At 40.7% G+C, this 14,996-nt stretch overlaps 2 protein-coding genes across 4 annotated transcripts in view; both read left to right on the top strand.

The window, feature by feature from the left end:
• Positions 1–31: 31 nt before the first annotated feature.
• On the top strand, positions 32–3,302 carry ccdc169 (coiled-coil domain containing 169). 2 transcript variants are annotated; one of them, XM_077547331.1, is made up of 8 exons: positions 32–377; positions 455–537; positions 622–732; positions 1,275–1,315; positions 1,420–1,518; positions 1,603–1,656; positions 1,757–1,830; positions 2,582–3,302. In XM_077547331.1, exons 1-8 carry the CDS (start codon positions 307–309, stop codon positions 2,733–2,735), a joined length of 687 nt encoding a protein of 228 aa, XP_077403457.1. In that variant the 5' UTR covers positions 32–306; the 3' UTR covers positions 2,736–3,302. The 2 variants fall into 2 exon arrangements, with proteins under 2 accessions (XP_077403457.1, XP_077403456.1); XM_077547330.1 differs by having other exon boundaries at positions 1,420–1,520; positions 1,590–1,656.
• Positions 3,303–3,511: 209 nt separating this feature from the next.
• Positions 3,512–14,996, top strand: part of dclk1a (doublecortin-like kinase 1a) — a 30,936-nt gene continuing 19,451 nt past the window's right edge. The window contains exons 1-5 of one of the 2 annotated variants that reach the window (XM_077547321.1): positions 3,512–3,743; positions 3,973–4,404; positions 5,247–5,614; positions 12,057–12,156; positions 14,108–14,209. In XM_077547321.1, the coding sequence (XP_077403447.1) occupies positions 4,011–4,404; positions 5,247–5,614; positions 12,057–12,156; positions 14,108–14,209 (964 nt within the window). In that variant the 5' untranslated portion in view covers positions 3,512–3,743; positions 3,973–4,010. The remainder of the gene's footprint in view (positions 3,744–3,972; positions 4,405–5,246; positions 5,615–12,056; positions 12,157–14,107; positions 14,210–14,996) is intronic. The other variant, XM_077547319.1, reaches the window with a different exon arrangement.

Genomic DNA, 14,996 nt, shown 5'->3' with positions numbered 1-14,996 from the left:
TCTCTATTTGGTGACATCACCAATGTTTACGAATTATCTCTCCCTCTTTTTTTTTTCTTCAAAAAAGGTGTGTTGAACTGGTAGCAATACCAGCAATAACAAAAAATATTTCCTTAATATTTTTTAAACGTTCTAAACAGTTATAAAGAATTCCTTCACACTTTTTTCACTCGTTGGCGCTTGAGCTCAAAGACGGCATTGCCCCCTAGTGGTAAACCTGCGCCACACGACCGCCGGAAGCGCACGTTTCCATGGAAACCAGGTGGCACAAACTTAAAACTTCCCTTCCGTTTGGCGATTTCAAAAATGAGCAAAGATGATTGTAAATATGACGTGGTGCGCCTGCGCACCGAACTGGAACAAGAACGAGAAATCAAGTGAGTTTTTTCAAATTGTTTTCCACTTGTGTTTGTCACGGTGAACGCTCTTTTGTTGTTAATGTTTTGGTTTTCAGAGACATGTTGGAGGAGTCGGTACGGGACCTGAGGTGCACCATGAGGGAACTTCAGGACAAACTTCACGGCGTCGACGGGGAAGGTAACAATTTTAGAGAAAATAATCTCGGGGTCAACTGTGGCCATTAGTTACGCCATTCTGCGTGTTTGCGTTTGTTTGGACCAGACAACGAGTGGAAAACAAGATATGAAACTCAGACTGAACTCAACGTAAAGCTGCAAAGGCAACTTACTTTTGTCCACGAGAAACTGGAAGACCTGCGTGGGAACCCAGTTGGTGAGCTGACACGACGCTCCACTAATTAGAAAATAGGTAAATACTACCTTGGGCACTGAGACGTACGGCAACGCCTCCGCCATATTGGATGTGGCAACGTGGAGCGATTGGTACCTCATTCGTTTCCTGAATTAACACTTTTGCGTACTACACACAATAACCGGTTTCTTGGGATTAAGACTTTACAGTGACTTTTGATTGAATTTGGCCATTACAAATATTTTTTATTTAACTTTGAGGGTAATAATATGAAGTTCTGTTTGTTCATAATAGAGCTAATATTTTTACACAAAAAGGCTGTAATTGGTTAGACGTCACAAGATGGCGACAAATCACTTAATAATCTGTTCAAAACTTCAATGCCTTTTATTTAGAAAGCCCACATACACTGATATTTTAAGGTCTCTATACTTCAATGATTACTGTGTCAAACATTTTCAACTTTTTTGGTACAACTCTCGTTGGAACTCGTTAGCTGTTGTACTTAATGAAGTGACTTGTGAGCTTTGAATGTGTGTAGCAATTTGTGTTGTTTTCCCCAGATCGACTGGCTTCCATCCGATCCTACGATGACATGCCACCCGTGAGTGTTGACTATCCTCTATCCCGCCAGTGGAGAGCGGCACAATGACAGACAGACAGAATCGAAGAAGTCCTTTGACGTCAGCCGCCATTTTGTCTTCTCAGGAGTCGCTGCGGCATCGCCTCAAACTGCTCACGGACGAGAAGTCCGGCCTGCAGAGTCAACTGGCCGACTGTCGTGTTGGCATTGAACAGGAGTCAAAGGTCAGTCAGACTAAATCTACTTTTTTCCGTGCATCTGCTCTATACAAACTTTCCTCTTTTTATTTTTGGGTGGGGGACAATCAGGCATTCCATAAAACCAACGACGAGAGGCGCGCGTACCTCGCAGAAATAGCCAAGGTAGAAGTTCTCTTAATCTGTTGCCATGACAACCAAAATGCTACGTTTCCCACGACAACACGGCCTTATGCGACTGTTGAATCAAGATGATGTTCTGCAGTTATCCTCCACTGTGGACGCCCAGAGGAGGCAGTGCTGCGTGCCGCCACAGAGGGCAGCAGAGAGCAAACTGAGGTATAACAAGTACCGAGAACTGAATCATTTTAACTCAATATATTTTTTTAATATGTAGTTTATGTAACGTGGATTCATGCGTTTTGCTGTTGATACTCTGTTTTAAGTGCTCTATCGCCATCTGGTGGCATTTTTTTGTAATTACAAAGCGTTGGGGAGCTGGTGCCATCAACTATTTGCAGATTTTTGGTCCTTTCTTTTCCAGGTCAAATTTTTTCAAATATATATTTTTTAGCAGGTTCTGTTCTGCAGTTTGGAAATGTTATTACTTTTCACAAATATAACAATTGTTTTCTTCTTCTTAACTTCAGAACAATCCTCTGCACATTCGTTTTATTTGCAAACTCACCATTAAAAAAAAAAAAAAAATTAATTTGCTGAAAAATTCACCAGTTCTCTGTTTTTGCGCTAGTTTTAATATAAAAGTATTTATTAGCTGCTATCTTGTTGCATCTTGGTGCCTAGAATCTACTGTATGTGGAGGGGCTTCTTGTAGCCGCCATCTTGTGGCATTTATTATTATTATTATTTATAAACCCTATTTTTGAGAGAAAAAAAATGTTTACCATTCAATTGGAAATCAAAAAGATTTTTCTTTTAAGGAAAAATGTGCTGATTTTCAACAACAAAATGTTGATCTTGAGCAAAATACGAGACATGATGGCAGACCGGTCCCAAATTTAAAATAATTGCATAAATGAAGTGTAACTCCGAGGTAGTTGATGTGTCTTTCTGTTGTGTGTGCGCGCAGAGCAAAGCAGCCAAGCAGGAAGTCTGAGGCCGACTCCAAGAAGGGAAAAGCTCGAGAGCATGACGCCGGAGGAGGAGGAGGAGGGAAAGGAGAAGTGAAGAAATCCCACCTTGGACGCAGGTTGCCCACCCTCAAGCATCACGTGAAACACTGACTAACGCAACATGAACCAGCACACTTAAAAAAAAAAATAATAATCGATCTCCCACACGCGTGTTACGTGAGTGAAGCCGCTTCCAACGCACAAGCACACACCCACGTGCCTGCACAGGCCGCCGGCGTAAGATACTTCTTTTTGTCAAAAAAATGAGCATTTGTCTTTTTTTTTTTCTTACTATTACGATAGCGATTTATGATGCGATTATTTTTTTCAAGGTCCTTGAAATCTGTATTAGAATAAACAATATCAAAGTTATTATACTTAAATGTTTAGGGCAGTCATACAGACATACGATGCAGGAATATTCGTTTTTTTCTTTCAGAGGATAAAGAATGTATGCCAGTTGAGTATTTTTATGTTCAAATATACATATCTTAAAATGTTCTGATGCCACCATGTAGATGCTATTTGTTAGTCTCGCTATGGTATTTTGCATTGTGTTTTAGCATTAAACTAGCAGACGTTCAAAATTGTGGGGTTATTTTTTATTCATGTATTTCTCTTTGTTCTATGTTTAAATAGTTAACGCCAATTGGGAAGGCTAATAAACAGCAAGTGACTTTTTTGAAGACGTGCTCACCATTTGGCGTGTGTAGTGCATGTGTCTTGTGTTTTGAAAATGTTTTGTGTCTCATTTTCTGTATGTTTTTGTATGTTGTGTTTCTAACTGTGTGTGTGCGTGTTGTGTTGAATGTGTGCGTGTGTGCGTGTGTGAGAGAGAGACTTTGTGTGTGTGTTGAATGGAAATCACGACACGAGTGACGTTTCTGAAGAGGAGGAGGAGGAGGAGGAAGGTGCATCTGCTCCTTAGTTCGTGTGCTGCTCATCTTCTGATTCTTCTTTCCATCGTCATCACACACACACACAAACACGCGCGAGCGCGCACACGTACTCGCGGAGTGAGCAGGCGGGCTCCGCTGTCCCAAAACTTTTGCTGACTTCCCGCTTTTTGTGGACCATCGGCCAGCCTAGAGGTGACAGGGGCGCTCTGCTCTCGCATCGGTAAGTCACTGACGACGCGTTGGGAGTATTATGGGATGTCGTGCGGGGTGAAGGCGCGTGCGGTCCCTCCATCCAGCCACGCAGGCATGCTTGTTGGCAGTCCGACCGGATTAGACTTAATCTGTCATTAGGGTTCTAATCCGGGACGCGCGCCTGCTCGCTTCTTGCTTTGCTTTCACAACTTTTGTGTGTTTTTGTGTGTGTGTGTGCGCGCGCGCGTGTGTGGCAGACAGTACCACGGTGGTGCTGGTGGTGCCGCCGGGCCACATGACGGAAATGGAGCACTTCGACGACCGCGCTCAGCGCCACGGCGGCCGGGCCGGGTCGGCATCGGCGGCTGCCGGGGGTTCCGGGGCGAGCGTTAACGGCGTGCAGAGCCCCTCGCACAGCGCGCACTGCAGCCTGTTCCGGGCGCCGCGCAGCCTGAAGGCCCTGAGCGCCGAGAAGCGCGCCAAGAAGGTTCGCTTCTACCGCAACGGCGACCGCTTCTTCCACGGCATCGTGTACGCCGTATCGGCCGATCGCTTCCGCACTTTCGACGCGCTGCTGGCTGACCTGACGCGAGCCCTCTCGGACAACGTCAACTTGCCGCAGGGCGTGCGCACCATCTACACGCTGGACGGATCCGGGCGCGTCGGCAGCATCGATCAGCTGGTCGAAGGTTAGTCAGGAATTGGCGCGGAGCAGACAACTTTTGCGCCTGAGGGCAAAGTTGTATTTTTACAACACATATAGGGCCAAAAAGTGAACATTAATTATTATTTGACAGCATTTTTATATATGTACAGTGTATATGACAGTGACGACCGACATATAGCTCACCTTTTCTGGGTTTGTTCAAGTTTTGGTTAGCGAAAGGAGCCCCGTGACGTCATTTCCAGTCGACAGCAAGGGCGGTACAAGGCAAAATGGCCACTCCCTGAGACGCATAAAAACATTTTACTGCTTAATTCGTACTGAAAAAGAAAAGTTTTGATTTGACATCCCGTTTAATTGTACTTGAAATTGATTACATTATGATTATAAGGCGAATTAATTAATTAAAATCGGTCATTTTCTACATTTTATATAAAATAGTTTCTTTTTAATATAAAAATCCATGCTTAGTATTTTTTAGTATCATTAACTTGCCGATAAATTCATTAGCTTAATCTAAAATGAAAATAATAATGAAACTGAAATTAAAATTGATTTTCCATGATTTGTAATTTTGGAAATATTAACTTATTTGAAGTTGTTAGTTCACCATTTATTTGCTGTCTCTCTCTTTTTTTTTACTCTTTCTTTTGAATATTTTTTTAATGGGATAAATTAATCATATTAAAAAATACATTTAAAGAAAAAAATCAAATACAGTACTTCATGGCAACTTGTAACCTGCAAATATGATTTAAACAACCCCCCTAGTGTCTATAAGCAGTATTGCGCTACCTTATTTGACAGACATTATAACCTTTCTGTCCATGATGTTACTCACCACGAACCTCCTGACGCCCCCTTCAGGTGAAAGCTACGTATGCAGCTCTGTGGAAGCTTACAAAAAGGTGGACTATAACAAAAACATCAGCCCCAACTGGTCGGTGAATGTCAAGGCGTCGGGGGCCGCGTCGGCCCGCGGGCCCCCCTCCCTGGGCAGCGCCAAGGCGGGCCCCCCGGGGATGGGTGGCGGCGGGCTGTGCGAGAGCAAGGACTTCGTTCGGCCTAAACTGGTGACGGTGGTGCGCAGCGGCATGAAGCCCCGAAAGGCGGTCCGGGTTCTACTGAACAAGAAGACGGCCCACTCGTACGAGCAGGTGCTCACAGACATCACCGACGCCATCAAGCTGGACTCCGGAGTGGTCAAGAAGATCTACACGCTGGAGGGGAAGCTGGTGAGTCAAACGCTAACAATTCAAATGGCCATGCATGGCGGCGCGCTAACGATTAGCATCATCTTAATGCTTTAATTAAAATGCGGGATTTTGAACACAAACGGTGGCGCACCACGTGGACAGACAATATCACAACATTCACAGATATATATTCTTTATCCTCTCTGTGTATGGGTCCATTATAATTCTTTGACCAATTGTTCAAAATGTACAATTGATTATTTTACTCATATTTTTGTTGTCCTATTCAAAAATAATCTACAGTTACATATGGAAAAATAAACATCAGTGTAATTCTTCCTTACCAGCTCTTCATGCTAAGCAGCTACTTTGCACAATAGAAATCAACATGACTACTCAAAATAATCCACAAAAAAGTCGGCAACTCTGGCTCACATTTATTGTTTTATCTCATCTGATTGTAATTGAGTTGAGATGAGCATTATTCATGATAAACACTGCCTTGCACAATAGAAATAAATACCACCACTAACAATAATCCATAGTAAAGAAACAAACAAACAAAAAGTCCATGTTATCCTTGGTTATGGTGCACGTGTAATATCATCGTTGTGATCGCTTCCTCTCGCCACTTATTCCTGATATCTGCCATCCTGCACAATTGAAATCAACCAAATCACTTGAAATAATCTACAGTATGTTTGGTCACACATGGGAACGTGTCACAGAATTATTTATAATATGATTGATCATCGGCGACCATTCAATAAAACAGCCACCTTGCAGAATAGAAATAAACACAATGAGGACTGAAAATAATCCACAGTCATAAAAATTGTAGTCAAATAGTAATTGTTGTTTTTGTTCATAACTATTAATAGATATTAATAGAGCCTTTTCGCATTCCATAGTGCAGAGAGAGCTATGAATGGTGTGTGAACATTGTTGTGGTCGCCCACGCCGCATGAAATACAAGTAGCATCGCGGCGTACATCTGAGTCACGGGCCCTTCAAGGTCCGCCCACTTGCTCATCTGTGCCGTTCATTCATTCCAGTCAATGGATTTCTTAAAAGAAACGCAAAAATAATCCTAGAAAGTCCAACGTGGTTTGTAGGATTTCCATTGGTTACGATGGCATTGCAGTATTGTCTTATAGCGCCACCTGCCGCTTTGGCATGTACATGACAGTCCGTTAGTGCGTCTTCACGTGGACGATTCTTTTTTAGATTATAACTTCAAGACTTTCTGTTGTTGTTTTTAGTAGTTTTTTTTCTTAATCCAGGTTTGACTTTTTCTTTCTCCAAATCCGTCTTTATTCTTGTAGCATCCCTCATCATTTTTGTGCGCCTGTCGTGCGCTAACGCTGACGGGCGTCGCATCCCGTCTGACCTCACACAATCCATTTAACGATCGGCCATGATTAACCCAGCAGGGCGTCGTTCCAGATTCCAGATCGGATCTGCGCTTCTTAAATAAAAAAAAAATAAAAAAATAAATAATTTCTCTTTGCGAATCCTCCTACGCGAAATTTAAAATCTCACTTTTCCTCCCGACGCCTGCCGGCTCTCCCGTTGCCACGGGTTACGGTTGTCTGGGAGATTACACAATAAACTCCCCTCTTCTCTTTCTGCAAGTAAGGCTATTATGGCAGCGCTATTTTTAGCCGCTCTATCGATTGGGCCAGCGGGCTTGGCAACACGCGAACCAGCCGGGTCGGGTGCACTTTTTTTTTTTTCTACTCAAACTTAACGAATATTAAAGATCACGAAAGCACAACGGACAAATAGGAGATTAGTTTAAACCACAGTGAAATGCGCTTAATCTGTGTTGTAATCGCGACTAAAACAGCCTGGATTATGGGGAAGGGGAAAAAAAGATTTTAGAGGTGGCTTATACCAAATCGTTTTCACACTTCTACTTGATGTCATCATCAGTCAAATATTTGACAGCTGGAGGATGACCTGATAAAACACTGATGACGCCTTATTGAATATCAACCGTGTGCAAAAGTAATGACCCGAGTGCACACCCAGATTGGTTGACTTTATGTGTGTGTGTGCGTCAGAAGTGGGTTTCTAGGTTACCGCTTGTGACGCGGCGCCCCGGCAGAACCGACGAGTCCAAAGAGAGAAAGCGAGATGACGTCCAAACTCCAAAACGGCTCATCTCAATGCGGTCGTTAACCTCCTTTAATGAGGACACACACAAACGCAAGTGCGGGAAGGCTCGATTGAGATTTCTTCTTTTTGTGGGTCGACGAGTGAGAGGGGAGCCTACCAAATTTTCGTATACCTCAAAGTGCGGCCCAAATGTTATGTGGTTAAGTGAAATTGGCTTCATTGTTGACGATACGCTCTAAAAAATGGACCGATCCTCTATTTGGGTCTTTCTGATCCAATTTTGAGTCAAGAAATGGTTCTTTCAGTGTAAAACAACTCATAAATATTGGTCAGATCCTTTACTTGGTTAAAAAAAAATTGGGTCATTTTGTATAGATCAACCCAGAAAGTTGGGTCAAATTGACCCATAAAGTGTATCGGTCCATTTTTGATCCATAATTGAGTTACTTTGGACCCAACTGTTTTTAGAGTGTAAAATGGCAAACCAAAATGGCTGACTTGATGTGTGGCATGGCTTCTTGAGACTCCTTTTTCGGGTCTACTTTTGTTGGGCATGTCTACCAAACTTCCTGTGCTTTTTGGGGGCGTGGCTTTTTGATACCTTTTTTTTTTTTGTGGATCTACTCATGTCTTCCAAATCTCAGGTTGCCAAGTGAAACAGGCTTTGAGAGCTGAGTTTTCTAAACACTTGGTCAAGCAGTGACCTTGTGGAGTTTGTTGACCCTAAAATGGCCGCTCCAAATCAAAATGGCGGACTTCCTGTGTCTTCTTGAGCCCTTTTTTTCTGTTGCGACTCATATATAGAGATTTATTAAATACACATTTCTAATTGAAACTTTTCAAAGATGCTACATTGTCCAAGATGCTAATTGGAGCTGCCCATGAGAGGCTGCAACTGTCTCTCCACTTGAACCCGATCCCGACAACCCCCCCACCCAGGTTCCGCTCTCTAGCGCCCCTCTGAGGCTCCTGGTGTCACATTTCAGCATGCAACTTGAGCAAGAAGGTATCCGCTTCCTCTTTCACCTCACACTCCTTGTGCCATGGTTGCCGAGCAACAGCCGCCGGGTTCTACCGTACGTGTGTGCGCGCGCGTGTGCGTGACGCTGATTCTGATCAAGGAGATAGACAAGCTCTAAGTGGCTTAGAGAGCACAGCCATGGCTCCACTATTAATACTGTGGTAAGCTGTGTTTGCGCACACACACGCACACACACTAGAACCCGTATTGTTTACAGACTTCAGCTGGGTTTGTTTGCTAACGAGAACTAACTTAGCGTAGGGTATAGAAATAAATGAGTTTAGTGTGTAGAACTAGGTTTGTGTCCGGTCTAGACTATATTAGTGTAGGGTAAAATGTTTTGGTTTGTTTATGGTCATGACAATGTAGGGTTTAGAACTAGATTTGTGTTGGTTCTAGGCTGAGGTGGCAAATCCAGGTCCAGAAAGTAAAAACCCTGCTACAGTTTGGCTTTAGCTCCAGGCGCTAGCTAGCTAGCTCCCTAGCAGGTAACCCAGCACCAGGGGAGCTAGCTAGGGAGCTTGCTAGCTAGGGAGCTTGCTAGCTAGCGCCTGGGGCTAAAGCCAAACTGTGGCAGGGTTTTTACTTTCTGGATCTGGATTTGCCACCTCTGGGTATTGGACTAGATTAGCAAAAAGGTTGTAAATAGGTTGGAACTGGGTTTATTTAAGGTTAGAACTTGTTAGTGCAAGTTTTTAAAACTAGGATTGTCTCGTGTCCAGAATTAGCTCAGTTAGGGTTTAGCGCTAGGTTCATGTAGGCATTGTCGACATGCTGTGCATTTTTTGGGGTAATTGGACTTTTCAGGTTCCAGTGATTTGCAGTGCTGGTTCTATCTTTCTTTGTGCCTCATCATCTTTCGCCTCCTCCTCCTCCTCCTTCTGCATCCAGCACTGCAGTGACCCTGACAATAAACCTCATCAACAAGATAAAGACCACAAGCAACATCAAGAACATTTATGCAAACGAGCGCAATATTTTGCATAGCTGGTCGTTGATATTTGGATGCTGATGACGATTGATGTTTGGTGCTGTAGTGCGTCGGGTCCTGCTGCTCTTCTGAGTCACTGTGACTCAGCACTTCTGTGTGTGTGTGTGTGTGTGTGTGAGTGTAGATTGTTGTAGTGCAGCTACATAACTTGTGTCATTTTATATTACGACTATAAAAACATGAATTTGAATCTCTTGTCTGGATGCGTCTTTAGGATAACATCAGTGAGGTAGTTGAGGTGTACCTAATGTTGTGACCAACCGCAAAGGAGAAAAGAGGGTCATCAAGCTGAGGAGACCATAAGGGGGGTGGGGGAGGTGCAGCCTAAGGACAAAACAATGCATTGTGGGATAAAATGTCCTATTTGTCGCTTTTGTCGCACGCGTGCGTGAAAAACATCAAACGGGTGAAGTTGAAGAGGGAAAAAGACATCTTGTATAAGATGATTACGCAATCTGCTACCGGTGCGTTCAGGTGACCTCGGTAACGCCGGCACCGTCTGTTGGTCCCCAGCTGGTGTTTACAGTCCTGAGCAAGATGGAGGTCAAAAATGGGAGTTCGCGCCACAAGGGCTGTTCAGGGTCATCACAACTTCCTCTTTAAAACTTAAAACTTTTTATTTTACTTTGCTAACTTTTTCTTTCTTAAGCAATGTTTTTGTTTTGATTTTTTTCTTGTTCATGCAATGTTCTGTTTGACTTTTGTCAATTTTTTAAATCATTTTTATCTGACTTTTTTAAATGCATTTTTTATGCTTAACTTTTAATGGAGACATTTTCTCAATTATTTGACTTGTTTTTAGAGTACAGCTTTTTGTTTTTATGCATACATTAAAAAATATTTTTTTTTACTTTAATAACACAAACTTTTTTTTTTCACTTTCAGAACATGTTCTCAATTTTTGGTCTTTTTTTTTTTACCTTTTTTTTTTTTTTTACTTTGTAACTTTTTATGTATATGGAAAATGTGTGGGGAAAAATATGTAATGTAATTTTTGTTTTGCATTTTTTTTTAAAGTTAATTTGTCTTTACCATTTTTATTTTCTATCAATTGTTCTTTTTTTACGTTTTGGAAGTTTTTATTTATTTATTTTTTTAACATTACTGCGTTTACAATCGCCGACTTTTAAAAGATTTTTTTCAACCCCAAATCAATGTGTTACATTTATGGACTACTAACTTGTTTCATACATTTATTTCTTATGGAACTTTTCCATCATTATAACTTTTTATGCTCCTTTTTTTCCCACCTTTTCTTTTTTGGGAGTTTGACCGGTCATTTTCCTCAATGTGGTAACAATGTATGCTTGACTAATAATGTGGACAACTCCACTTAAAATTGTTAAAAAGTCAAAACAATTCCAAAACTTTTGTGAGTTCGTGTTCGTCAGGGCAAATGAATTCAGCACCACGGCCAGCTCTCCTGGCCTCCAGCTCCTCACCAGAACTTTTAATATTCCTTTTCGTCCATTACAGTAAAATGCAATTTATTTGTTCCTCCCGCACGTTTCCCACGCGCACTACATTTAGCAACTCGCAAAAACATTCAACTCCCACTCAGCCCGGCATTAATAGGCCAGCTGGAAAACAAACGAGCGTGCTCACTAGTGTAGTTGATTTCTTATTAGTTTCCTGTTTGACATGTCTGCCAAATTGCGTTACCAAATGAAATGACTTCAGGGGCTGAATTTTCAACGATTTGTAGTCAAGCTCTTTCTTACCTTGTAAAACTATATGTTGACCCTAAAATGGCTGCTTTCAAAACAAAAACGGCCGACTTCCTGCGTCTTTAACAGCATAGCTTCTTGAGACTTTTTTGTGGGTCTCCTCTTGATTGACGTGTCTCAAATCACGTTGCTAACTGAAAGCAGCTAATCCTGCTCGACGTTTGTTGCTTTCTTTCTGAAGGCTGCTTCCAGAAAGTGTGTCACTGCTGTCCGACACTGCCGCCTTGTGGCTTCCTAACGCCAAGCCGGTTGTCAAGTGTTGTGTAACTTGTGTTTGTATGCGAAAATGAATCGAACACTTTTCTCTTCTGCTGTCTTAAATAGTAACAGATATGGGCAAAAGTATTGGGACGCACCTAGCCACCAATTAATGGTAGAATGTCCCAATACTTTTGTACTGTGCAAGTCCAAAGTTTTATTTTTTAGCTTACTGAGCAGTTCCAGAAGGTCAAAAATATTAGAAACAGCTCTCAAGGTGATGTCTAATATTTCTCCTGTTTTATTGCAGCTTTTTTTCTTGAAAATCACTCAAATAATTGTTTGACACAAACATGCAGACAAATAGTCACTTTCTGATTTTTATTTCTCATGGATATTTAAGAAATGTATTTTTCCTTGCAGGTGACATGTCTGCAGGACTTTTTCGGCGATGAGGACGTGTTTGTGGCATGTGGACCTGAAAAGCTGCGCTACCAAGATGACCTGATGCTGGATGAGACGGGTATGATTTTTATTTGGGGATTTTTCAATATTTGTATTATTGCGTTTATGAGTGTGGTTTAGGATATTTTGAAGATGTTTAGCTCTGTGGGAGAGTCCAAATATTATATATATATATATATATATATATATATATATATACATATATATATATATATATATATATATATATATATATATATATTCTATGTAACCTAATTCTCTTAATACTGGGAATTGTTGTCTTAAAAAAACCCTGACCTTATTAATTGAAGAAAAATATGAGTAATCTTGTAATATTTCCCCCCCAAAATGAATATCTAGCTAGAAAATACATATTAGGAAAACATTACCAGAAAAAAAGAATGTATTCTCTCTATATTGTAAAAATATTTTTTGAAAAATGCAACCTGTACCACTTGATTCTTGTAATCTTGTGATTTTTATTTCTTTCTTTTTTTTTTTACTCAAATATGTGAATTTTCACCCTAACAAAATAGCACTTTATGTCTTAATTAATACTAAGACTTTTATTCTTGAAAGAAATATGACTTTGCACGATTTTGTGTCCGAATCTGAGCTCGTCTGTCCAAATAAGAGATGTGAGATACGAGTTGTGCTTCGAGTGCTCTCAGAGCAGACACACTCATCGTCTACACCACGCGGTGCATTTTCTTGCTTTCCCTCCTCAGCCTGTCTCGCACCTCCCATCTTGCGACGTCCCGCCAACACACGCGCACGCGCACACACACACCTTTTCCTCGGCGGTCGCTTGAGGACACCCGCTCACCTGGCTTCACCCCGCAGTGTGCCGCTAAGCGGTCCGTTTGTTTTACCAGCACTTCATTCCACAGCCACACATTTAAATGACAGTATTGAATTCATTCAATTAAAAAAATGGTTGATTATGATGTATAATACACATAAAAAAGTAATTACTTATTTAATCATTAAACAAAAATAATTTAATATACACTAAACCATCTTCAATCTGCAATTATATATATTTTTAACCTCCTGTTCAGTTGGTGTAATTCCATTGTTGCCCAATAGATGGAAGCACTCTATTCATTATGACATTTGAAAGAAGAAGTCGTAAAACAGGAAGTAGTTCAGCTCAGCCTGTTTTTTGCTGATTATTGTTGAACTTCACATCCCCTTCAATCCAGCTCTCCAGGTTTTTACACCAAATACCAACTCAAAAAGTAGTTGCCTCTCTAAGGACCACCAAAAATATTTCTTTGGGCGGGGAACAAAACTAAAAGCTGACAAATACATTTGACATAAAAGTTAAACCCAACCGAACTGTTTGTAATTAATGTACTTGACTGGATTTTTGTGTGTGTGTTTTTTTTATTTGTTAATTAAGACACTATCAAATGATGCACTGGTAGAACAATTAATCCGTTATTCTTTCATGTACCACTAGAGGGTGCCAGGGTTGCGCTAGAGGCAGAACCGTATATAGAGAGAGTTTGGCCAACTCGGTTTCAGCAGGGTAACAAGATGGCGTCCATATGTCATAGGACCAGCAGTGATTAGTTAACTGCTGGTCACATGACATATGGACGCCATCTTGTTACGCCAAACTCTCTCTCTATACGGCTCTGATTAGAGGTACGAGTACCACAAATTGGAGATTCACCCTCATCACTCAAGCGGGGTTCGTCCACTCCAGTTTTCAGGGGCTCAATCAGCATCTTTCCCTCACGTGCTCAAGCACGTGCCTCTCCGCTCTCCTCGATAATCAGCCAGAACGAGGCCGTCGCCTTGACTAGCGCAAGAAAGAGAAGCGAATGTCACACGGCTCGTTACTCACACATGTTTTTTTGTGAAATATCACCCGAACGGCAGCAAAACAAAACAATTATAATCGTTAGCCCTTTTCATATGCCAATCTAAAAGGTCAAAATGATGATTATAAATATATAAATCAAAGTCTTAATGCATTCAAATGTATTCTGTTGTGTCAGAGTGTCGCATAATGCGTCCGATGAACTACGGCAAGATGTCTTCCATCCGAAGTTCCCCCAAGGCTTTGATCCAGACCCGACGCAGCAAGTCCCCCTCGTCCGGTAAGAAAACAAACACCAATCTGATGGCATTAAGAGAGAAAATTGAAAATGTTGTTCTAAACTCGACATGGAAGTTTTTGTTCAAATTAAGAATTTAGAAAAATACATTATTACACTTTTCACAGACCACAAAGTGCTTTGCAGGGTTTAAAACATGGCATAAAACATTTTCACCCACAAAAATAAATAAATAATAATAAGAAGACATTTTTATTGTTGTAATTACAGTATTAAATATTTTGCTGTTTTTCAGTGTCATTTTCAGCAAAAGTTGCTGATTATTTCTTATTATTTAGTCTCACAATCCTTTGCCACTTTCTTGTGTCATTTTTCGATTAGTTATACAAAAATGTAAAATTGCTTTTAAAAAATGAATAAAAAAAATAAAAAAAAATTTACATTTCTTGGTTCCAAATGTTTTAAAAAAAATCGGAATTTTGAAATATAACATAAAAGATATAAAAATAAAAACATTCTATAAATACAAAAAAATATTTAATATAAAAAACATCCAAATGGATGACTTTTTCCAGAGTATGACTAATTTTTACTTTTTGTAAAAAAAGACATTTCAAAATTTGTATTTTACTTTCTGTTTTTTTTCTTTCTTTTTTCCCCTTTGAAACAGTGTTTGGCCAAATATTGGTTATCTGTGCTTAATATTGCAATGGTATGGTGAACTAGCTACATGTTAGCTATTAGCTCGCTTTAGAAAATGTTATCAAATTGACATGATGTTGTTGACATCTACAACTGTTATTTATCATCACACAATTAGGATTGATTG

Source organism: Vanacampus margaritifer, chromosome 16 (genome assembly GCF_051991255.1).
Source record: "Vanacampus margaritifer isolate UIUO_Vmar chromosome 16, RoL_Vmar_1.0, whole genome shotgun sequence".
Classification (NCBI taxonomy): Eukaryota; Metazoa; Chordata; class Actinopteri; order Syngnathiformes; family Syngnathidae; genus Vanacampus; species Vanacampus margaritifer.
This window is presented reverse-complemented; position numbering and strand designations above follow the sequence as displayed.

Coding starts and splice junctions, on each gene's coding strand:
- ccdc169 (XM_077547330.1), top strand. CDS start 307: ATGAGCAAAGATGATTGTAAATATGACGTGGTGCGCCTGCGCACCGAA. Junction 538..621: donor TCACGGCGTCGACGGGGAAG/GTAACAATTTTA, acceptor TGTTTGGACCAG/ACAACGAGTGGAAAACAAGA. Junction 733..1,274: donor CCTGCGTGGGAACCCAGTTG/GTGAGCTGACAC, acceptor TGTTTTCCCCAG/ATCGACTGGCTTCCATCCGA.